Source organism: Xiphias gladius, chromosome 14, assembly GCF_016859285.1.
Source record: "Xiphias gladius isolate SHS-SW01 ecotype Sanya breed wild chromosome 14, ASM1685928v1, whole genome shotgun sequence".
NCBI classification, from domain to species: Eukaryota; Metazoa; Chordata; class Actinopteri; order Istiophoriformes; family Xiphiidae; genus Xiphias; species Xiphias gladius.
In genome coordinates, this window is record NC_053413.1 from 5,387,767 (window position 1) to 5,413,247 (window position 25,481).

The 25,481-nt window shown below is 38.1% G+C and overlaps 1 protein-coding gene across 1 annotated transcript in view; it reads left to right on the forward strand.

Annotated features, from left to right (window-relative positions):
• The window catches only part of astn1 (astrotactin 1), a 409,363-nt gene that overhangs the window by 165,819 nt on the left and 218,063 nt on the right, over positions 1-25,481 (forward strand). Inside the window, exon 13 of the mRNA XM_040142993.1 lies at positions 18,812-18,978. Coding sequence (XP_039998927.1) covers positions 18,812-18,978 — 167 coding nt within the window. The remainder of the gene's footprint in view (positions 1-18,811; positions 18,979-25,481) is intronic.

Genomic DNA, 25,481 nt, shown 5'->3' on the forward strand with positions numbered 1-25,481 from the left:
AAACAGCTCATACATCGTATGTGTGTGTGCGGCTTGACATATAAACCAGTGGTACACAAGAAATGTTCATCATTAGTGCAGTTTTGGCTCGTTTTACAGCTGTTCGTCCTGTACTATGTGTCTGCTTCATAGCACTATGCTGTGGAGAAAGAAAGGGTTGTGTGCAAAAGGTATAAATGAGAAGATGATTAAGGCTTCAATTGTTGGGACTTTACAGTGAGCCTACATGGTAGTTGGATTCCCAGTCTTCTATTTAATCCCTCAGATAGATACACATTTTCCAGGATATAATTAATTACATCTTGTTTTCCCCCACTGTTCTGAAAGTGTGTGTGTGTGAGTGTGTGTGTGTTCATATGTATCCATGTGTTCCATTTTTGCCCTATGAATTACAGAGGGCAGAAAGTGCTGCCGTGCTGTTTCCTATGAGCTTTAGGGTGAGAAAGTAAAAGCAGGAGTTTTGATTTTGAAAGCTCGTGAAAACACCTTGACTGATTGGCCGGAAGGGGGCCTTGGCTTCAGCATGCTTTTAAGTTTCAAACGTTTAGTTTCAGTGTAATTTCTGGGAGTTTTTACTTTAAAAGGAATACATTAAAGAATGTAAAAAAGTAAAGGGCAAAGAAAAATGGAATTTCCTTACACATTTGTGCAGAAGAAGGTCCTGTTTGTTGCTCCTTCGCAGAATGATGTATGTGACGTGTTTGACACTAGAGGCTGTTTTTACATTCAGTTGCTGAAGAGGGAAGGTTTCTCTGTGCTCACCTTTAACGTGAATCTTCCCTGGCCCCATCCCTCCACCACATTAGCTGCAAATTGGTTCAGTACTTTTCGTGTTATCCGGCCGACAAATAAACCAACAAAGAAACAGACATGGGTGAAACATTACCTAGTTGGCGGAGGTAATGAGACTCTACTCATCAGCCAAATTGTGAAGTGTTTTTTGTCCATCTCTGGGTAAACTCGGCAATGCCAGTTCAAACTGAACTGTGTCATCTTCATCAAAACCCACATTCTGTACAACTGGCTCCATGATGCTCCATCCAATCATTGGATAGAATAACAGTCAAAAAGACATTTTCTATAGTACACATTGTATACCATACTCCATAATAAGGACAAAAAACACCACATACAGTTACATTTAATAACTTTCTTGCCAGCCAGGTGTTTTTTTTAATAATAATTCTGGACAACATACTGTATGCTGCTGGCTAAAGCACTTCGCTCTCCACTTTGTAGTGGTGTAATTCCCCTTAGGCAGCAAAAACCAATCTTGACTGGGATCACATTTTGGGACACTAAGCAGTGTTGAGTGGAGTCAATACCTGGCAGAGATATAGCTAGACCTCAGACCTACAGACGAATAGGAGCACATTAGATTGCCACTACTGATGTTTTTTCCTCTCCTACGGTCATTTGATTTATGTGGGAATTCGTGTTTAGACTCGGACGGTTGACAAAAGCATCTGCTGGAGATAAGGCACTTTATAGATTCATACTTATTGGGGTAATTTTTGAAAAAAAATGTTGATATTCATGAAGTGGTTTTATTTAATGAGTTAGTATCTACTTAAAAAGAAGAGGAACATTTTTAGATGCCATCAAGATGAAGAGACTGTAGGGTAACATGGTTCAGGTACAGACATAAATTGTGCTTTTTCAGTAAAATGGCAGGACATAACCCACATTTACAGTTTCATTTTGATTAACTTCATAAAATCCCTATAAACAGTTTATCCAACTGGTAAAATCCTGATGAGAGAAGAGAGGAGGGAATAAAAATGCCCATACGCTCATCTAAGTCACCCTCAGTTATAACCATTTGCTCATAGCAATTTGGCTTTGGGATCAGCAGTGAGTGATTTTTGGCCTTTATTTGCTCCAGGCAGCATGGAGGTCGTTCTATCTCAGAGGTTTTCTAACTGTGCGGTGAGCCTCAACAAGGGGGAGCGGGAGAGTTGAAGGAGGATGTGGAAGGAGAGGTGTGAGGTAAAGGTACTGTGTGAGTTGAAAAGGACAGGATCATGCCGTCAGAGTACTTTACGTAGCAAAATGAAGCAATTTTTGATACGGGAGTATTACAGCCTGAAACAACAGGAGCTGAAACCACCCATCCATGGAATCAGTAGGTGTCTTTCCATCCACCTGCTTTTATGCACATGTAAATGCATAAAAATTAAAGAAAAACAGCAAAAAAGTTTTTACGCCTGAGTGAGGAGGAAAAGCTGGTGTATCGATAGAAGCAAAATGTGACAAAGTGCAATAAATAATATCATAACAATTAATAAATCATAACATACATGAAACGTGTGATGGAAACATCCACTCAAGCCCCCACTCAACTAAAAGACAAAAAATAGCAGCATATTAATACATCAGATCTGTGTGGAGTGATAAGGAGACTGTGACATGCCTCATCATCACAGTGCACCTTCTTCTCCTGTAATGATTTAATGGCTTTCAGCTGGAGAATTATGGCCACCGGCTGTTCATCCTGATGAACCAACTCAGAATGCTGGTATTTGCTTAGCGGTAGCGGATTGAAACACACATTAATTTACAATTTTGCAGATTTTCTAGATAATTCAGTTGATATTTGCACTAAATTTAGATGGAAATCTGGCTAGTGTGTGATTTGTAAAGAAGTGATTGATAATGATCACACATTGTTAGAGCTACCCTACCTAACCTTTGTTGGAGGTTGCTGTCTGAAAAAAAGTTTTTTGGGGTAAAAAGAAGAATTGTTCAATCTGTTTTTATTTACAGTTAATACTCTTCTAAAAGGATCCAAGACTGGAATATTAATAATAGAAGGAAGCAAAGCATTGCCCTTTGTAGTAACAATGGAAATACATTATTTTTCATGAAGTATAAGACCCAAACACAGAAACTAAGCATGACTTTAGGGTTAGCATATTAATAATACAGTAATTTACAATATTTATATTTATAATCAAGCATTTCAAAATTTTTCGTTAAACTTCCATAATTTTGAAATTTCATCATAATGTGTATAAATGTATATAAATGCTTGAAATAGCATCCAACATTTTTTTTATCGAAGAACCTCTGACATCACTGCTTTACTCCCCAGGGTTCCTATGCATTATGGAAAAGTATGGAAATGTATTGATTCTGATTTTAATAATTTCCAGGTCTGGATAAGTATGGAAAAAAGAAAAGAAAGTATGGAAAAATATTTGTGGTCACAGAGTATTGCCCATATTCTGTTTTCTAAAATATGAAGTTTCCGAATTTTAAAAATAAATAGCTTATGTAGAGATGACCAAAGAACTACTATAGTCAGCTGGCTGGGCAAGACAGAGATACCAGGGAGGGAGAGGGACAGAGGTACCAAGAGGGGGCGTACACAATAAACACAGAATTGGATGGTGTTACAGGACGAGATGGGCCAACTCAAGATGAGGAGAAGAAAGTTTTAGAGCAACATACATTTCACAGTGGTTCACACAGCACTTTGTATTTTCAGAGAGCAAGTCGAGTTTGAGGATAAAAAAAGCAGGTAAATGGGAGAGTGTTAAACTTTTCGTGACTGATGATATTATGTTTTGTTCTTATGCATATTAAGGCCTCAAAAGGCATTCTTTTAATGTACGACTACTCATTATTATTGATTTTATTTATAGTTATTTGTTAAACAGTGTTTACGAGTATGTTTTATGTTTTAATCCATGTAATAGCCATGTAATAGCCTATTAAGCAAGTAAGTCAGTGGACTTTAGTTCTTTTTTCTAGTTCCCTGTTGAATTGTACATGAACATACTTTATGTTACTGTAGGGGCTAAAGGTACAATCCTCTGGCAATATTTGGCAACATAATAGGATAAATAGTCAGACTGTAACATACGTGTTAACAGTTGGATTTTTTAAAACATTTTTTTTTATATAATAAACATCCAGTTGTTTGTACTCAGATGTCAAAAATGGTCTGAAAAATCTACCAAGAAGTCTTGAAATTTGAGCCTGGAAAAGTATGGAATTTTGAAATGGAAAATGTGTAGGAACCCTGACTCCAACTTCCATGCCCCAGTATACTACAATAAATTGAGGACTTGAAGTGGAATTTGACAAGCAGTTGTGGTATTTTTACAGCAGTCACGTGTATTTTCAGAAACATTAATGAACTATAGCAAACTGATGGAAAATCCTGCAGTGGAGGTACTCAATTAAACATGTCCTTAATATTAAATTTAACAAGGTTAAAGCTTCCTTTTCCAAACTGAACTGAAAATAGCCTTTACATCAATCATTTAGTAAACTTTAAAATGGTGGAACTGACAGAAGACACAACTGTTAGCCATTTAAAACAATAAAATTATCAGAAAATCAGCACATTTACAGTTGTTGCCTGAATTACGCAGTGAGCAGCTGTGAGACTCCGTTGCGTGTTTGTTAGTCCTCACCAGTGCTGTTACATGTTTAGTGCAGCAATCCCTGACCTGTATTTGATCTTGACTTGATAATCCTGTTGAAAAATCTGGCTCCTTATAGAAAAAAAGGGTGTCTGGAAACAGGCAAAAAAAACAAAACAAGCTACACCATCTCATTAGATTAAGAAACCTCAAACTTAACCTCAGACTTCAACAAGCACTTGCCACACGCTATAAATAATGCTTGTGTTTTTAAAAATAATATATGACTTCCTTTTTTTAGGAATTCAGCTCACAATAACAAGGTTCTTTTCAAGTTTGCAAAGAAAGTTTTTACCACTAATTTACCAAGTGAGAACTCTCTCTGAGTCCACAAAGTTTAGTAAATAACCTCAATTTCTTGAAATACTTTGTGGGTAGCAACTGAAGGTAGTTCAATAGAGACTGTTAGATCATTAAAGTTTTAGATGAAAAGTGCCAGATTTAGTGATACTGACAGTACACTATTAGCTCCAGCAGTCAGTGAATGAAAAAACCCAGGGTCAGAGAATATGGTCTTTCTCTTTAAGAAATGTCTTTATTTGCAATGTGTCCATTTGACCTGGAACCCCATCCCTGTTGTGCTTTTGTACTTCACTGTGAAGGAGGTGAGGGGGGTTACTAAATGTCCAAGTTTTTTCTGCACTTAACTTACTCACCACAACATCACCACACAGGAGACCAGATTGAAAAGCCAAGTGCTATGGGATAAGCTGACCTTTGGCAAACACTGCTTATCTCATCACACTGGCCTGTGGAAAACTCTCTGAAGACAACTTTCTCTATTAAGAAACATGAAAGGAAAGTTGAAATGTTGGAATATGTTGAAATCACAGAATGTGATTTTCTTTAACAGACCTCGTCTGAATAGATAAGTTTCTCTGTGAACTTGACACAGATGCTCCTGTGGGCTTCTCTCTCTGCAGTGTGGAGAAAGCTTTTAAGTTTCCAAAAAATATGTCGTCCCAGTTCTCTGTTTGATGGATCAGTCAATATACCTCTTGATGATATGCATAGACCTATAACAAGCTGTTTCACTGCAACATGAAAGTTATACATGGCCCTAATATACATTGTTATACAAGAGTATCCTAGGAGAAATACTACACTCAGCCATAAACCAAAATACAGCTTTCTGAAAACTCAACAATCCTCTTGTAATAAATAGATAAATGTACAAAACAAAGTAAAGCCTTTTAGGTTAAAGCAACATACTATTTTTTGGTCACAGTTTTGATACCATGAAACAAATATTGCATGATCACATCAATTTCCCCTATAGGAAATATACTGAGAATATTTGTGCTTCTGAATTTTCACATTTTAATAATCAGTTTTGCTATATAATTGAACAACCTCCAAACTAAAGAACACTATACGTCATTTGTCACTGCCTTTCTCAACGAGCGATATGAGCAAAGAAACCAATGTCGACCATTGGCAAGAAAATGGGGTGTAGACAGCAGTCTCCCATGTCACGTCATGTCCAAGTCAAACATTAGTACTACACTATGAATGCCATGCAGAAAACACTGCCAGAACATGTGCGTCATTATTGCCATATTTAAGCATTTAGAGGGCTGACTATGATGGCAGGCTTTTGACTCTACTTTTGAGTTTGCCCATTTGGAAACACCTGTGCCTCCTTTCAGATGACAGAATGAGGGAGGGACCATACCCAACAATTTTGTAACTTTCTAAAACGGACAGACCACCATGCCCACTTTACCCAGTGATTGGCCATCAAGTTTTGTGTGTACAACTGAGTGCAACTCAATGAATGTCTTCAAATAGAAACTGTCTGAAAGTGGACGCTTTTACCCCCATTTGTACGATTCAGCATTTCGAAACTACAAAGATATACAAAATACACAGTAATCAGATCAGGAAAGCAGGAGGAGAAGGCTCTGATGGTAGCTTCTCGCCTCACCTTCAAGTGTGGCTATTAAGAACAGGTATGGGAAATTTTCCGTCTTGCCTTTAGGCGTGGTCAGACAGTAACACAAATTGTGACCAAGAAAACTTGAAGCTTACTTAGGCCTTAGCAGCGTTATGCTGCTTCCCTTTTTATTCTGAGAGAAAACATTCATTATTCACACATCCCCAAGAGGTCGTTGACAGGTCTCTGTGAACAGATGTCACTTCAGGCATTTGGACAATTAACCAATGCTGTCATTTTTCCAGCATGGATGGTCTCTAAATGAAATATAACTACAACACAAACAGTCAAAGTCTCACAGACACAGCCATGGAAACATAATGAGGCTCTATGATACAGTTAAAACCCTAAAGCTACTTTTTAAATGACCTTTTCACTGCACATGTACAATACACGGCCAACAGAGATGTCAACACAAATTCATTGGATGGTAAAATACAATGCATTGCATACTGTGAAGAAAATAACTAGATCCTTGGTGTTATCATAATGACATGCTGAGCTTGGTGCTGGTGTTTTGCAGATATAATCTTACAAGACTAAGGACTAGTTTTTGGTCTCTCAGAAACAGAATGTAAGACGCGTTGTCCAACCAGGCCAGGAATCAAAAGTGTTGGTAGTTTTTCCGTTCTGGAGTGAAAATCCAGCCATTATAGGGAGGGGTGAGACATGATATTGTTTAAAAAAAGAGGGGATAAAATTTTCAGACACACACCCCTGGCATTCATAGTGTTGCACTTAGTGGATGACATGAAAAGTGCCAAAAGTAGTTGAGTAACAAATGAAAGAAAGAGAGCTAAAGAGAGAAGTACTATCCTCGGTTCCTTTCTCAACTCCACACAGGCAATCACAGCGGGAAGTGGGTGTGAATGTCGGATCGTCGGTTTTGTAAAGTGACACTAATGCCCGCACACACACCCTCCTAATCTGATGTCAGAAAGGTGTCAGGGGACGGGGGTTTATGAGGCTATCCGACCATCCAACAAGCAGTTTGGAAGGAGTATAAAGCCAGTTTAAAATGCTGCCCATGCTTTGAAATGACTTCCAAAGAAGGAAGCTTTGAATGTCAGTTCTGAAATATTTTGTTTGTGTGCAGCGCATCACCCAAGATAAAGTCTGGAATTTATAGTAGCATCATATATACTGTAGACTTGTGAAACGGGAGGAGCTATATTGGGTGTTCCTGGGGCCGGAAGTAAAAATCACATAACTATTCCCATAGAAAATGTTATGTGAGTCACGATTGGAGCACCTTTACAGCTTGGATCAGCCTTAAACTCTCTCTTTCAATCAGCAGTCGAAATGATTAACAACTACTTTACAAAATATCTGGTTCTTTGATAAAGGTTCGAAGGTACAAGCTTGTATACATACATTTTTTGGGCGAGAAACTAACTATGACTCCAATAGAGCATTTAAGCAAGAAAAAACCAATCGCTGAGTTTAAAAATTGAGTCACATGAGCTAAAGATTATACCTATCAGTCACAACATTATAACTGGTTACCAGTTTTGAGGTTGTGGCTGATCAATGTATGCTGCAGAGAAAACTGGAAACACAATCTGCAGCTGAAAAGTAGTTCACTTTTAAATTCTGTCAGTTTTGATAGAATTCAGAAGCTATAGCGCTGCATTTTGTTAGTAAATTCAAGACAAGGTGTTATTAATTTCCTGCTGTTCCGATTTGTGCCTCTGATTGGCTTCTTCTCCTTAGCAATGGCTTCCGAAGCTCATGAGTATTGTAGTATTTAGACCTGTCTGCCATGCCAAAATGACAGATGAGACATGATTTTTTTCAGAAATGGAATTGAAATAACTGAACTGGTGACCATAACATAAACCAATAGGGTCGTTAAATCCCGGAGAGTCTTGTGTCTTGTCTTTTTAAGTAACATTAAGTATTCTGTTTAAAGAAAAAATTGATATTGGAATACAGAATTGGGAAAAACACTGTGGAACCAGTGGCCCCTCCCACTTCGCAACTCTATTGATTCTGGGTGTAAATGTTCCAAAAAAAAATTAAACATGTCGAATACTATATGTTTCTTATTTACTTGCCACCAAAAACCACTTTTGAGTCCATCAATATCTGTATATTACTGTGGCATATTATCTACACAGACAGGGACACCAAGGTAAATATATATATATATATATATATATATATATATATATATAAAAGTGTACCAAACAAAGAACAGTAAGAGTGATTTGATAAAGTTTCAAAAGACAGTTAAATGAATTACGACCTTGGAATTTCTTCATTACGAACCTTTGAAGAATGATTAATACTTTCCTATGAATGCATTGCCGTGCTGTTTAAGTCCTCAATCACTGCACTTATCCACTGATGTGACTATCAGACAAATTTGAAAAGTGCATAGCTTATCCAGCTGCTGTTGCAGGGATTTGTTGCTGTTTGGCAGTGGAACAGTACCGATTCCCTTAAGCCTCAAAAGCACAGCAGGAATTCATCTCCATTAAGAAACAGGATTAAAAGGCATGGTGGTTCAAGCGTTTTTCCAGAGCAGGCTTGGTACTGCTATCCTCTCGCCTCTTCTCCAGCGGGACAGGCAGCACTCTCACTCACTGTCCAGTTATGAAATGGTCTAAGATAAATGGTCATTGCTTTGTCTTTAAATACGCTTTTGTTAGTGTCAGTGAATGGTCATTACATAGTGATCTGTTTATCATTTGGAGAAGAAATATGCCCTGTGCAGTTAGTTGCAGATATAACATGATCAGCCACACCCACACACAAACACACATATGTATTTGTATATGTTAGTGTGTGTCTGTCTGTGTGGTGTATATTTATATATCTATATGCTGTATATAGATATATATATATATATACACATATGTGTGTGTACACACCTCGGTGTAAAGAATTTCACACAGGATTCCTGAGTATGTTGTCATTGGCTCAGTTCTAGCGCTTTTCACTGCAAATTGTAATGAGGTTGACTAGGACATACTGATCAATGGTCATCCATTTTCATTAAAACTTTTGTAATTCTTTGTTGAATCTAGTAAGGGATATGTGTTAAGGCACTAAACTGCTTTGGTCCTGAGCCCACTTCCCTAAACCTTGGGCTTACTAAAATACCTGATTCACCGGTGGAAAATGGCTATGCTTTTACCATCTTATCTTTGAGAACATTGTCAGTTGCTCAAAGGCTTTATAATATGAATGTCTGACCTGAGATTGAGGGTTGTAAAGTTCACAATTCAGCCCTACGGAGGTCTCTGCTGGTGACAGACTGTGTACCTGTGTCTTTCAGGTGTCTCTGCAGCAATCATTCAAAGCCTTTTGAATGGTGCTACATAACACTTTGACCTGCAGCAAACAACGATATAGAAGCTTGTCAGTTTAAAATGATACTGATATGTGCCACAATTGAACCCTCATTACTGGACACTTTATGCAGCTTTATTTATATAAGTTGTATTTAAATTTGCCTCTGCTTCTTAGAGCCCACAGAGCTTTTGAACTCTAAATAATGTAGAATAGTGTGAAATGTCAGCAGAATTTAAAAGTTCATATTTTTCTTAACCTGGATGAATTGAGTCATAGTGAAGTCTATAGGGAGGTTCTCAACCTTTTCAAATGTTGTAAAAGGGTGTTAGACATCAAAATCGAAGTGAGAGCTAATTATTTTTTGCTAAAAAATTTCATATGGGTATCATATAATTTTAGAGAAGACTGCAATATATAAAATGATTGAATAAATATTAATATCCTATACTTTTGTGTGAATAAATCACCTAGAATAAATTTTAGAAAGCACTTACACTTGCTTTCTTCACCTAAGCCCTACAATACTTTCATCAAGAACTTTTAATAAGGATTATTTCCTTATTATGCCTCTTATGCTGAGTCATTAAAAGTATCCCACCTTTCATGGCCATAGACTCGTTCCAAACAAAAAAACCAAGAGAAGTTTTTAATCAGATAAATTTTCAAGGATTTGGGGACTTCAATTGGGGAGTGGTTTTATACGGAGGATTATTAATGATTTATCCCGGATTATAGACGAGATTTGTGGAAATCTCAAGTGATAACGGTCCACAGACAAAGACTTTAGCTGGCACATACTCTTAATGATAATTATCCTTCGGACAGCTGGAAAATTGCCCCGAGTTATCGCTATTCCGGCATGTCGGAAACCTATTATGGCAGTCAGTAACCAGAGCTATCTGTTGTTGGCAAGCTTTAGTGCAGCAACCCATCAATACAAATTCCTCTCAGCCTGCACGACATGTCCACACATCCATTGATTACAGTTCCGATGATTTAAAGACTCTGCACCACAGATTCAATGTTTCATGTGCTCTTTGCATTACAGGTAATACATCATTTGTCAGAATGGTCCCTTGCAGGGTGACAAAATCAATATCAATTTATCTAGGGAGCAAGATCAGGGACCACTCATTCAACATGTGGCCCCATTATGTGCCTGTACTACTACATATTTAACTGGTCAGGAGGTCTTTATGCGGTAGATACACTGAAGCAGTTATACATTAGATAAATTCTCTGCCAGTACTCTTAGCACATTTTTTTTTTTTTTTTAAATAGTTATAAGTGGACTATAAATACAACAATTTAAGAACAGTATACTGTCAGTCACACACCTTAAAGATTAAAAAAAAAAAGACATGAATTACATCATAAACCAACTTTAAATGGGTCTTACTTGGGGTCTATGATAAACTATGAGAAGGTCTAGTAGTGGACTGGAGTTTACCTTACGCATTTACCTTGTAATGCAGAACTACTTTAATAATTATGTTTCTTATCATGTATTTGAGTTGTTTTACAAACTGTTATAAAATGAGAATCCAAAACCCACTGAGCCATTGTGAATATATTGTAGTTTGGTGTCTCCTACTTCTCAGTCTGCAAAGTACCAATTTGTCACTACATGCATACTGTTTGTCACTGTCAGGTTGGCTGGAAGCTGCCAAAACTCAACAATCAATGAGAAAAGTGGTATTTCTTATTTTCATTTCCTCAAAACACATAGAAAGTCTCATTTACCCTATTGATGCAGGTTAATGCATAGCGACCCAACTAAAAATGTCAAGGGGACACCTGCCCTGCCTCTGTTCTGTCCCCTTTCAGCTTCTCAACCTCTGTTTCCCTGTGGCCCTTCATTGACTTCTCCAGACCCTCTCCTTCTCCATCTTTCCTCCTGATGTCCTCAGTGTGTTCCTGCCTTTTCCAGTCACCTGATCACCACACCCACCTGTACACCTGCTCCTCATTTCCTCATTTACTCCCCTAGTATATATACCTGCTCTGTAGCCCATCTTACCAGGTCATCTATGTTGCTTACTTGTCAGAGCTACTGAGCCATTACTCCCCAGTTCTGCCTGTAAGTAATCTGTTCCCATCCATGTTACCTTGCCAACTAATTTGCTACTCATAATTGTCTTTGCCCATCCTTTGCCATTGGAATTTGTTTGCTGCTTGGACTGCTTTCTTGGTGCTGAATGGTCCCCTTGTTTTAAACTGTATGGGGTTTCTTCCTTGTTGCCTTTACCAGAGCTGTTAGCTACAAACAAACACGCACATACTACAGTGGATAAGCTATATCACTAGCATAAGTTATCTATTGGCAAGGCATTCCATGCTTTGCCCTTTCTTTCTAAACTCTGCCATCCATAGATCAATATAATGTATAGCTTGAAACATCAACACACACGCACACACACACACACACACACAGAAAAACAAACCCATAGGTCTCTCATTAAGTTGTTTGTTTTATCCATGACTGTTCCACAACTTTAACGGCATGTTTATTATTGTTACCATGACAATGAAGGTCCGCTGCACTTGCTGCTGGTACGCTCCTATTGGTCATATTCAAGGGTGGGGAAAAAATGACATGTATGGTTGTTGAGGTGGGAGCACTTGTTGTACTGTTTGGAGGAGCAAGTATACTGGAGTGAGGAGACTGCCTGGAGGTGGCTTTGAGTGAGGATACAAGAGACCATCTGTCGTAGAAGTCTTTTTTATCAAACCAACACACCCCTTTAGGAGAAACCTGTAGTGCTGGATACTGCAGCTGATCGGCCCGATCTAATCACTGCAGTTTTGTACCGTGACAGATAACCAAGTTTAGATTTTAATAGATTTAATTTATTTTGTAGGCCTTATTAATAAAGGAAGCAAAAAACAACTTTCGGCATTTATCAGAGGGTTTTCGTTTCAGTTTTTGGGATTTTCTCTTTAAAGTGTCATAGATGATCAGAGAGAGGAAGAGTCTGTTTTCTACAGCAGTAAAAACATTTTAATTAAATATCAGATTCTATCAGGTTGAAAATCTCTGTATGTGAGGTAGAAAGAATATTTTGACTTTAGATGGTTACTTAATTCCACTTTCCCTAAAGCATATATGCTATTAAGAATATTTCTACATATTATGATACATACTCATAACCTAGCTAATTACATAGTGAATTTACTCACAGAACACCAATAAATGCAACAGAAATATTTACAAATAAATAAAGCCTAGATTCTTGTTAACCATGTTTAAGGGTAAATGTGAAGAGAGATTTCACATTCCCTTTTGTCATGTTGGAGGACATCACTGCATTGCTGTGCTGGCAGTATGGCAATGGCTTTCCCATTGTCATCAGAAACTGATATCATTTCAGATGATGGCTAGGAGGACAGGATGTCTCATTTCTCCAAACATGTTTCCTCAAATCCTCTCTCCTTGCATCTTCTCCTAGTATCTCTTATAAGGTAAGACCCAAGTGAGGGGAATGAGCAGACCCTTTAAGGTAATGAGTCGCAACCATAGTTTAGTTCTGAGTTAAGCCTCTCAAAAGAGTTTCTGTGTTCAAACACATTCCATTTATAAGATAAGAGCCAAAAAAAGTAAACTACTATGTGGATTCCCTGTTTAGGATTTAATTTTAACATTGAGATACTTTAAATAATCAACAGGTAACTCCCGCTTCTGTCATCCCCCATCAGTTCATCCACCCAGCAGATGGTATCGCATTTGTGCAGTACACTACAACAGGTCATTCAACTTTACATGCTTGTTGACTTTGAAGTGAAAAGAAGTGGCTTGTGCAAAAATTTGGACACCCTTCTATTTGTAAAACACTCAGACCTTCAGTTGTTAGACCTTAAATAACTCTTTAGGACTTGTAATGCAGGTCAAGAACTTCAATAGGAATTGCTGATGACATTTCCAAGCCCTGATAAATTCTCTGATTCTTCAAACCTTGTGCTAACGCTCAACAACCTTGGGCTCCTCTAAGCAACTGACTGGAGATCTAAAATGAAGCCAACTGATGCCTACAAGCAGGGGAAGATACAAAAAGAGATCAAAGCAATTCTTGAAATTTCCACTGTCTGAAATGTCAGTAAGAAATGTCAGTTAAGGTGAACTGTGGACTAAAGTCAAGACTAGATCTACAGGACCAAGAAAACTTTTAGATAAAACTCCACATCTCCTGGACAGAAAGGGAAAGCAGAACCCCCACATGACTGCAAAGAACCTGCAGGGAGGTTGAGCTGACGCAGGAATGGTGGTGCACATTTCCACTGGGCAGCATTGATGAACAAACAGGGTCCTTAAGGGAACCTTACCTGCTATGTCATCACAAAATTCAATGTCTGATGTATGCAAAGCAACATCTGCCAGAGTTGTTTTGGAAACTAAATTAAATTTAAGCACTTCAATCACAAACCACAATCACCAAAGGTGTGTTTGGAGACAGGAATGAAAAAGCAGCATTTGAATAAAAAGAACATTCTGACAACTGTTAAGTTGTTCAGTCAGTCAAGAAAGTGAAAGTGAAAAGAGTCTGGCTTCTGCAAAAGGGCAATGAAGCTAAGCAAACCTCAAAGTCAACCATGAGCTACTTCAAGCAACAAAAGGTGAAGCTTTTAGAATGCCCCTCACAGTCCCCTGACTTGAATATATAATTGAAAATCTGTTGGTAGATCCTAAAAATGCTGTGCATATAAGACAGCCTAAATATACCACAGACCTGAGGATTCTGCAAGGAAGAGTGGATGAAAATTCCTAGATCAAGAATAAAAAGACAGTGGCTACAAAAACATTTTTGCAAGCTGTGGTACCAACTCAGTAGGGTGCCCAAATTTTTGCACATGCCACAAATGTGTTTTTGTCTTTTTTTTCCTTAACAGTAGCAGTGAATTAACAAAAAGGCAATTTTGATGTGTTTTTGCTACAGGGGTTTACTTCTCTTCAATTAAAAATCAACAAAATATGTAATTTTTCCAGGGGGGCCCATACCTTTGCATACAAGTGTATGTACACACTCTCACTTTATTAGGAACACCATATTAATACTGGGTGGGGCCTCCCTTTGCTCTCAAAATAGCCTCAGTACTTCATGGCATAGATTTCACCAGATGTTGGAATCTTTACTTTAAGATTCTGGTCCATTTTGACATTTGTCAGCTGCACATTCATGCTGCCAGTCTCCTGTTCTACCACGTCTCAAAGGTGTTCTGTTGGATTCAGATCTGGTGACTGGGGAGGCCACTGAACTCATTGTCATGTTCATGAAACCAGTTTGAGACGACTTTTGCTTTGTGACATGATGTGGAAGTAGCCATTAGAAGAAGGTAAATTGTGGCCATGAAGGGATGCACGGGGACAGCAGCAACACTTAGACAGGTTGTGGCATTCAAACCATGCTTGATTGGTATTAAGGGGACCAAAGGGTGCCAAGAAAATGTTCCCCACATTATTACACCTCCACCACCAGCCTGGACTGTTGACACGAGGCAGGTTGGGTCCATGGATTCATGCTGCTGTTCTGCAGGTGTCAGCAGAAATTTAGATTCATCAGTCCAGACAACATTTTTCCAGACTTCAACTGTCCGGTTTTGGTGAGCATGTGCCCACAAGCCTCAGCCTCAGATTTCTGTTCTTGGCTGTCAGTAGTGAAACCTGACGTGGTCTTCTGCTTTTGTAGCTCATCAGTCTCATGTCTCGTGTTGTGCATTCTGAGATGCTTTTCTGCTCACCACAGTTGTAAACAGTGGTTATCTGAGTTACCATTGCCTTTATGTCAGCTCCTACTAGTCTGGTCATTCTGTTCTGACCTCTCATCAAAATGGCTTTTCCATTTGGAGAACGGCCGCGTACTGGATGTTTTTTGTTTTTCGCACACCATTCTGAGTAAATTCTAGAGACTGTTGTACTTGAAAATACCAACTCATCTATCCCATCTGGTACCAACAGTCCTGCCACTGTCAAAGTCGTTGAGGTCACATTTTTCCTGATTCTATTGTTTGATGTGAACATTAACTGAAGCTCCTTACCTGTATCTGCATGATGTCATGCATTGCACCGCTGTCACACGATTGGCTGATTAGATAATTGCATGAATAAACACTTCTTGCTGATAAAATGCTTGAGTGTATGTATGCATAAACCCACCTCAATAAACACACACAAACATTTAAATTTAGGCAAATAAACAATAACAGAAACTAGGGACACAAGAGTTTAGGGTGGTGGAGGGAGCTGCAATAAAAACGGTGATTGGATGAGTGTATCAGCAGAGTAATAGTAAAAAGTGACAGGTAAAGGCTGGTGCGAATGCCTGCATGAGTATGACTGGACACTACTATTCAGCAAAACCACACAAAGTTAATGAGTTGGCAGTTCATGACTTAAGCAACTGATGCTGATCAGTTAATAAGAATTCAATGCTCTGCCATAACTATCGCTAAGCTCTGTATGTATGAATAATACAGGATAAATACTGGGCTTTAACAGACTCAGTTTAGCTTGTACCAGCTCTTCATGAGATATGTACATAACAAACAAGTTCTGACACATTTTAATAAATCAAGATTTCGGCATTTTTTACAAGTTGTTTCCATTGAAATCAAGAAGTTAAATTGTAAAATGCAGTGATATTTTATATATTTTAGTTTTTTTAAATTCTTTTAGTAGCATAATAAAATAAGTAAGTAAATAAATAAATAAATAAATAAAGGTATACTGTACTTCCACAAAAGTTGTTAACTAGACTGGAATCCACACCAAGCAAGGGAAGTTTATTAACCAAATGAGCCACCTGGACTTGCTGATGAATACACTAAGCCTAAATAATAAAATAAGTAGTTGCTGATCTGTCAGTGCTTAGAGGAAAGCAACTGCCTAGTCGCTGTTCTGAAGATAGTGGTGCCTTGTTAAAATGCACTCCATCAAAGTTTCCTTTGAAGTAATAGCTGACAGCAAACATAATGTGAATTTGACTTGACAGGTCTCTGAAAAAATGCTTGGGAAACATTGAACAAGACTGTAGAAGGAGGGAACTGGGGTGAAGTCAGGTCTCACACCTCTTTTGTACATTCCCCCAGCACAGAGTGCATTTTAATTAAGAAATTGTCCATGGTTCTGTAAAAACTTAATAATTTAGAGTCTTTTTATTAATTTCTGAAAGTTTATCAATGACACCCATTGCTGTTTCACACATTTCAAAACTAAAGGATTTCATTTTACTCTTCAAATATGAAGACAGTGCTCTCTGGATTGTATGCAAATGTAAATTTAAACCCGAAGTATTGCCTCATCTCCCTCAACAGAACAAGAATCCCTTTAAAAAGGTTTCTGGTTGTCTGCCATTTCATCACTGTTCTTGTCATTCCCTGTGCTGCATTAAATAATTAAGTGGGACTGCTATGCAATAGGTCTTTTGCTTTGTATTGTATACAAGGCAAAACTTTGAAACTCCCACTGTGTAAACCAAGAATTGATTGTGCAGTCAAGAATTTACCTACCGTGGCTGAATGTTGAATGAGTTAAACAGGGGCAGGAGCAATGCACTTTTCTTTCATTAAGACACAACAATGTGACAGTACTCGGACTAGTAATAACATAATTTTTCCCTGTGGCTCAAGGGATGGAAGTAACAAGGTCCATCAACAGTCAATCCATCACTTTTGTCTATACTGATTTACCTTGGTAACTACTGGCTGGATTACCATAGAATTTTGTACAAACATGTGTGGTCCTCAGTGGATGAATCTTATAAATAATTTCACCATTTCTGGTGAAATATCTCAACCACTGTTAGATGGATTGTGATGAAAAATGGTTCAAATATCCATGGTGACCAGACAATGATTCCTATGACCTTTGGTGACCCCCAAACATTTCTTCTAGTGCCACCATTATGTTGACATTTGGGGTTTTGAGTGAATTATCTTCGGAATTTGATACAAATATTCACATTCCCAATAAGATAAAGTGTTACCTCACTTTGGTTGGCTCAGTTATCTTAGCTTACATAGCATTTAGCCTGAAACACTGCTGTGCCTGAGTATATCCTCACATGGCCATTAGCATGGCTGCAGACTTTGTCTTGTTGTTAAAGTTGCGATATGAGAAAGAAATTATGATGCATGACCCAACGCATAATGCAACCTGAGAGCTTTGCTCTGTGGGTTGGAAATGTGATGCATGAATGTTCCTGTTTGTCCCTTGTGGGCTTGTTTGCTTCTCTGGTCTGGGGGAGCAGGTTTTACCCACCCTTAATCACAGAACTGAACTATGTGTCTCCAATGCAATGAGTCTTTTGATGCACTTTTTGAGGTAGGCAGCTAGGGTTTTATTTTATGGGTGAATAAGTGGCTCACACTGTTGAAGTTTCACAGTTCAAAACAAACAAATCAAACAATCCTTGAGGGATTGTCTTGGCCTGGCAATTCCTTAATACTCCACCGAGACGTCCCTGCATTTCTTCCAGTATAGTGCATTGGTGGCTAATAACAAATCCCCTTGTGTGCTGACCCATCTGATCTCCTCCTACACATTCTAATATAACAATCTAAAAAGACATATTATAACACTGCTGATAATTGTTCTGAGTTCAGCTTTCTCTGATCAGATTGCACTACTGCAGTCTGGCAGAAGCTAACATATTTGTCATATTGATTGCCCACACAGAATTTTGTTTTGCCTGACCCCAGCATATTAGATTTACACTTACAGAAGAGAAAAGCAGCAAATCCTCACATTGGAGAAGCTGAAATCAGCCTTGCTACTTGATAAATTACTTAAATATTTAATAGATTATCATATTTACCAGTGATTAAAACCCGTAGTATTGCTCCTTGTGATGCAGCCTCATGCTGTTATGTAGGTTGATAATATGTGAATTTTACATGAAACAGCTAAGCTAATGCAAGCTGCATTACACACAAAGCTCAGTGCTCACACGAGTCGCACTAATGGGAACAGAAATCTGTCATTTTGCATTCTGTGGCACAGATGTTATCGGGTCTGTTTACCTGTCCCATCTGGAAGTAGTGTTAATGTGGCAGTTTCTCACTGATTAGGCAGTTCTAAGAAAGTGTTCCTAAATGACGCAAAAATCTGTAATTGCTAAATTAGTTATCTAAACCCTTATTCCTCCCACAGTGCCCTCCAGGGTTGAGTCCTATGAAGGATGGGACCGGGTGCTACGACCACCACATCGGCATTGACTGCTCTGACGGTTTCAATGGAGGATGTGAGCAGCTGTGTCTCCAGCAGCTGGCCCCTCTAGAGGATGACCCAACACTCTACAACATCCAGATGTTCTGTGGGTAAGGAAGAACAGATTCACCCCAATAATTCATAATTATTTCATTTCATACCCCTGTCTTATTGAGTCCTTTCATCATTCACCGAATATCCACTGTCTGCACATTGTAAAAGAGAGCATTACCCTTCTTAATATAGATGGTTATGAAATATGTATTGGCTATTGCAAAAGCATCAAGTGAGTAACAAAACATTTCACAAGTCATCTGATGAAATGTAGTACGCATGTATCTTCTTTTGATGGGGAAAATGTCCCTGTACTTACAGCAGTTGACATTAAAAGTGGGAATGGTTCCCTGCTTATGTTTGGTTTTCAGAACACTGATTATTTTAAATTTATGGGCAATAAGATGATGTGTAAATGCGCACTTGCAAGGACAAAAAGTTGTCATATTTACTGGAAGAAAGAGTGGGGAAAGAACACTAGATAACCCAAGAATACACAATATATACAGCAATACAACCTACACATCTTCAGTACACACTTAAGAACAGTTTTACCATTTTATTAAAGCAAACTTACAGATGGATGCCAAATTGGCACAGATGGCCAATATAAGCAAAGTGGATGTGAATGTCGGGTTGTCCGTTTCGGAAAGTTACAGAAAATGGTTGACGCAGACACCCCCTATCTAATGTCGGAAAGGTGTGGAGGGAAAGGCTTTCCAAAACTATACCTGTACCTATACCACATCAGCACGTGAGTGCTGGGATTTTCCATGGCTGATCTAACAGTCAAAAGCAGGTGAAAGCGCAGTCTGTTCTTGTATCCTACTCTGTGTATTTTTGGAGTTCATTAAGTCATAGTAATCTCAGTCTTCTTTGTGACCTCTTTGTGCAACTAGAGAACATAAATTTACATATATTAAAGTGTTGTTGACCTGGTGTCAGTGACCGAATTTGATTTTACCACATGGGTTTATGTAGCTCCGATGACACAGGATGACAGTCGCCAAAACTGTCCAAACATGGAGTTACCTGTTGGTGTGTATGGCTTAGTTAATTTGTATTAAATCAGCGTGAACACAAAACAGACCAAGAATACAAGGCAACAGTGTATATCACAGTGCCATAGACACTGATCAACCACAACATTAAAACCAATTACCTGTTTTAATGTTGTGGCTGATCGGCGTAGCTAAGGCTTTTGAATGGTACTTCCTGTCAGTCTGACAAGTGACCCTTGAAGAATCCCTTAAAACCCTTAAAATGCACGAGTCGCATTTCAAACACTCTTACATAACTCAGGTTTCTAGCACACCAGCACTTATATAGGGCAGATTAAGCCATAAATTAAAATCATTTTGCTGCATAATTTTTAATATGCATAAGTATTCAAAATAACAAACGCACAGGAAAACACTTTTACAATCATTTATAGACAGATAAATGCTTTTTTTTTTTTTTTTTTTTTTTTTTTAAATTCATCAACATTTCTCAGTGCAGGCGAATTACATCTTTGTATGTCTCATCTTAAACACAGCCAGCTGTAACTTCTCATAGACTGAAACCTACCAAACCCAAATGAATCATCGCAGTAATCACTAATCACCTCACTATTCACTTCCTCATGGTTGTTGCAATATGGTTATTGCACAAAGCATGCACCACTTAACTATTTGGCAGTTGAGCGTCGTTGGACAGGTTTGGTAGACCATGAGTAGATTTGGGACATTTTCAGCCAGAGTGTCTGTCTTTCTAGACAAACTAAGGACTTTTAGAGCATCCATCACATTTTGGAGTCGTGGCTTTGGACCGCTAACTGGAAGTAACTTGACCATTGTGCCATTTAGAGCGCATAACGTCTGATATTGTTCTAAATGGCTTTGTCATGCATGTCAGTTCCCTCATCATCACACCCCGGGTCTGTACCAACCTGAACACTTATTTTGATTGAAAAACAACACTTTTTGTAAATATTGACATTCTAACACTGGACTATTTGTTAAAGACAAGTGGTTCAAGGAATATCGGCAAGTTTAATGCGTAAAGTTAAAAAATGAAAAAAAGAATGAATATGACAGAGCTTAATACCCACCCCCCTTAATGCCCACAACCCGAGGCACAAACCACAAACCTTTCAGGCTTGGATTCAGATTTTACCAGTATCCGGTGCTAGATTTGTGGTGAAATCACTTCCTGCTCTTTTCCACCATTGTGATTCAATATAGAGGGCCATATACTGAGGAAGTAGATTTTCTCTTTGCTCACTACATTCTATAGAAATTAATGCAATACTTTTGTTTGGGTACGGCAAAGTCAAGCCAAAATTGGCCTATTTAGCCCAATAAACAGTATCAGTGTCATACTGGTTAGGACAAAGCAAACAGACTATTAGTGAGAAAACACCCTTAGGAGAGTTGGTAGAGTAGGGAGAAATTCAGCAGTGGTTGGTGTTCTTGGCTGTAACTGACATGTATGACATCTTAGAGGAAATTTTTTGGAAGAGGTGAATGTTTGTGGGTGGCTGGCTGTATTTCTTTATATCAGGTATCTCCTTCATGGAGGATAATTGACAGTGAGTCACTCGCTCTGCAGTGTGGGCAGCAAACTTGCAGATGTCCCCAGACTTAGATGATGTGGAGGAGAAATAGATCATGACCAGGATTGGTTGTAAAATAATGACCTTTTACAGCTGCCAAAGTCTGATAGTTCATATCCATTAGCAGGCTGCTACTGAGTTTGTAAGATATATTTCCTAATTAAAGTTATCCACTTTTGAATAGAAAGAAGCTTCCACCATGGCGACAGATAAATGAAAAGTTAGTAGAACTTGAATTAAAGTTTATTTACTGTGTACCAGGACACCTGAATACATTTCCAGTCTTTTCATAGTAGGCCTTGAAAAGTATAAAATCCTGTTGGTGACACTGAATACTTGGAATATTTTAAGTTTAAAAAAAACAAATACTGACTGAAAGTTTCAACCACCATCTCTTGTGCAAAAATATCAGCATTTTTTAAATTTATTTTATTTTTTATTTTTACTGTTAGCATTATAAGTGCTGTTACAATGTTCAGACTGTTGCTGTACTCAATGTCTGGATGTTTTTTCTGTGTCTTTCTTGTAATTTTACTGCAGACAATGGATGTCACCTGCTTTTCAAACTCATTCTTCAGATTCCAAGCTGAAAGATGTCACTGTTGTGTTTGGCTGACATTATTACTGCGGTGTCACAGACAAACTGAACACAATCAGCAGTCTCAACCACTGAAAGAAGACAGGGATATGTATGCTATTCACTTTTAAAACTCTAGGCTGGTATTGGTTATGTCATAAGATTTGGGAAAATATATATCATTAAATTAACTACGTTTGCCTGACTTTCACAGGATGCATGTTAAAGGACTGTATATTAAGTTCGCTCTAGTCGCACTTAAGTTATAAACCAATAATTTTGCAATCAATATTTTTCATTGTAAGCAGGTGAAATATATAATTAAAAAAATATATAAACAAATGAAATTATAAAGTGGATTAAAGTAAAATTTTCCTTTTTTGTGACAAGGAATCCTTACGAGAGTTGTTTCATATGGAGCATGTGTACTTAATGGAGATATAATAAACTCTAAGACTTCTTGGTGCAGTTTTTAAGTTTAGTTTGTTTGCTAGTAAAGGTAAAATCCAATGTAAAGGCATCTGCAAACTGGGCTAGATCTTTCCTGGTCATATAGCTGTTTCACCAACATTTTGGTGACTCCATTCCAATTTGCAGCAGTTACGGATCTCCTTTGGACATACAGTATTTCTTTATATACATATACAGACAGTATAGACATTATTATGAAAGATGTCAAGTAAGATGCCACTGCAGTAATGAAGACTTGGTTACTTCCATCGACATTCCATCATACACTGTTTATTAAGGGGTTTATAACATGATTATATTTGTCGCAATATATTCTGGGGATTTCTGGTTCCTTCGTAGTTCAGTTTTTAGACATACACAGATGTCATAAGACTTAATAATGAGCAAAAACTTTTGAACTTGTTGAAATTTTTACCTGATAAAATAAATGTGTAACACGACATATTAGTACTAGTCTTGTGAATAAATATGTAAAGCATAACTCTTGTCTTAGTTGTCATGTAAACATGTATAAAATATTACCATACATAGACCTTTTTCACAGCATTTCACATTTTGACGTGTCATAGCAGGACAAAAACAGTTGGAAGTAATAACATTAATTGTGGGCACATTCCATTTTAGGTTGCTGGTTTCAGGAGGCCTGGTATTGTGCATGCTGGCTCACTGGCTTTGCCTGCTTGAACACTTAAATGGAACAAAGCCACGGTTACTGTTACCAGTCACACCTGTGCTTTTTCTGCTACGATGAGTTGCAATGTGTGGCGAGAAAAAGGTCTCTACCGGGACCCTGAAAATGAGGCAGCCATCATTAGGTTGTGGTTAGAATAAGTACATGGAGACCTGTCTCATCCTCCATAATCTAAAGCAAATACACAGCCATGGTTCAGCCCCACAGGTGTTTTCACTCGTGTTACCTGGTTAGACTTCCTCTCAGGACAGTATAGACCGTTACAGATTGATTGACATCTTCCTCAGCCTCCTGTTCCTTATGGTACACCTGTTATCACAGAAATCTGGTGGTCTCACATAAATTCCATCATAGTGCCACCTAAATTCAATCTTAGCAGAGGTTTAGTAAGCTTGGATAACTGAAAATGCATCTGTGGGTATGCAGAGCTTTAGTCTAAATGTGATCCGAAGGGTGAGAGCTGTTCATATTTTTTGCTGCTAAATATCCATACAGTGTCGTTATCACCAGCATGTACGACTGTGCACTATGTGGAAATCTGCCAAGATCCACTTTAAGTCGTACAAGAAGTGAAAAAATTGGACAATTATTTTTCATTATCTCCACTGTGAAAACCATCAACACCACCAGACCCTGTAAACAGCAGTTTTCTAATTGAATACAACAAGACGCTGTTTTTCTGTAATCTTTACATTAAACATGTTGCAGGCACAGTATGTCATGGGAAATTTGCATAAACAGTTGATACAAACTGCTGTTTAATTTAATTCTCAACTGCAACATTTTGTTGTTGTCACTTTCCATAGTGAAGATGTGGCTAATCCTCCACTCTTCCCACCGGAGACTTGCATTAGCTTTGCGACATTTGGCATCCAGGAGAGAGCTTCCCTCAGTGTAAATCCTTGACAGATTATCTTTCGCTCTTTAACCCCCACATCTTCAATTTTTCTCTCTCTGCTTCATCTGCCTTTGGTTCATTTCATATCATCAGTATGAAGGAGACTTGAGAGGTTCGCTGATTTAGCTGATTCTTCAGTGTTGAACTGCAGTGTTGAACTGAGTTGTGCATATTTTGAACCCAGCAAAAATGTTGTACCCGATATCTTGGAATAACATTCAGTCACATGACATAAATCAATATTCCTACAAGTCTGCTTTTAAGCATTTTTATATATTCCATGTGTATCACATAGGAATGGTAATTAATGCTTAGTGTTGGGACTGAACGATATGAGGAAAAAGAGCGTTCTGATCAACATTGCAGTTGTGGTTTAAACTGCAATTTTCTCAAATTCAAACTAACGGTACGTGTGGTCTACATAGTATTAAACAAGATAAGTTTGAACCCAACATTATCAAACATGTGTCTATGTTTCTCCTTCATGAATAGGATCAAATAGAATAATGCAGCTGGTTGTTATTGATATCCTGCAGGGTTCAACTTTACATAAACTTGTCTAATTTTCTTTAGAAAAAAATGTTCAATTTAGCCCAAATTTAGCAGGATATTATATAATATTAAAATGTAATCATTCAAAACTGGTGTTATATTTATTGATAAATGCTGCATAATAGTGTACTAATTGTAATAATGACAAACGTCCAACAGTGTTCGAGATCAAACTGACAACACCTAATGACACTGCAGAAAGCTCAACACAGCAGCTGCTTGAGCTAACGTTACTTCAGTTTCACAGACTGCTTCATAGACAAGGGGCTTTGGGGCTCCGCATCCTGGAGGTCCTGATTAGGGACTTTTTAGGGTGGTGAGCATAAAACAATCTCATGATTTGCTTAAAAGTGAGATCCAGAAAACTCTGTTCAGCAGCTGTCTGGTATTTACACTCCACAGCTGTCGAGCTACGGGCTAGCTACCTGTCTGAAACTGAGGTGAGTTTATCACCTAGACTGATGATGCAGAAAACCATTCATGTCCTTATTTTTTCAGTCATTAGAATTTAACCGCGCAATGTTTCGTTTTTGATTTCAGAAAAAGAAAAAAAAAATAGCACAGATGCCGTCTGGTGAGACTGGGCAACAGACATCAAGGAATTTCCTTTATCGATTTCGCCAGTTGGTGATGAGTTCATGAACTGCAGTCGAGTTAATTTGGTGTAGTCAATGAAAGCATTGCTTGCTATATTAAAGTATCACTTGTCACAGCCTGTAAAGCGCAACTGTAATTTGTAATTAAAATTGCAGCACTTGCCATTTGAAAATCGCA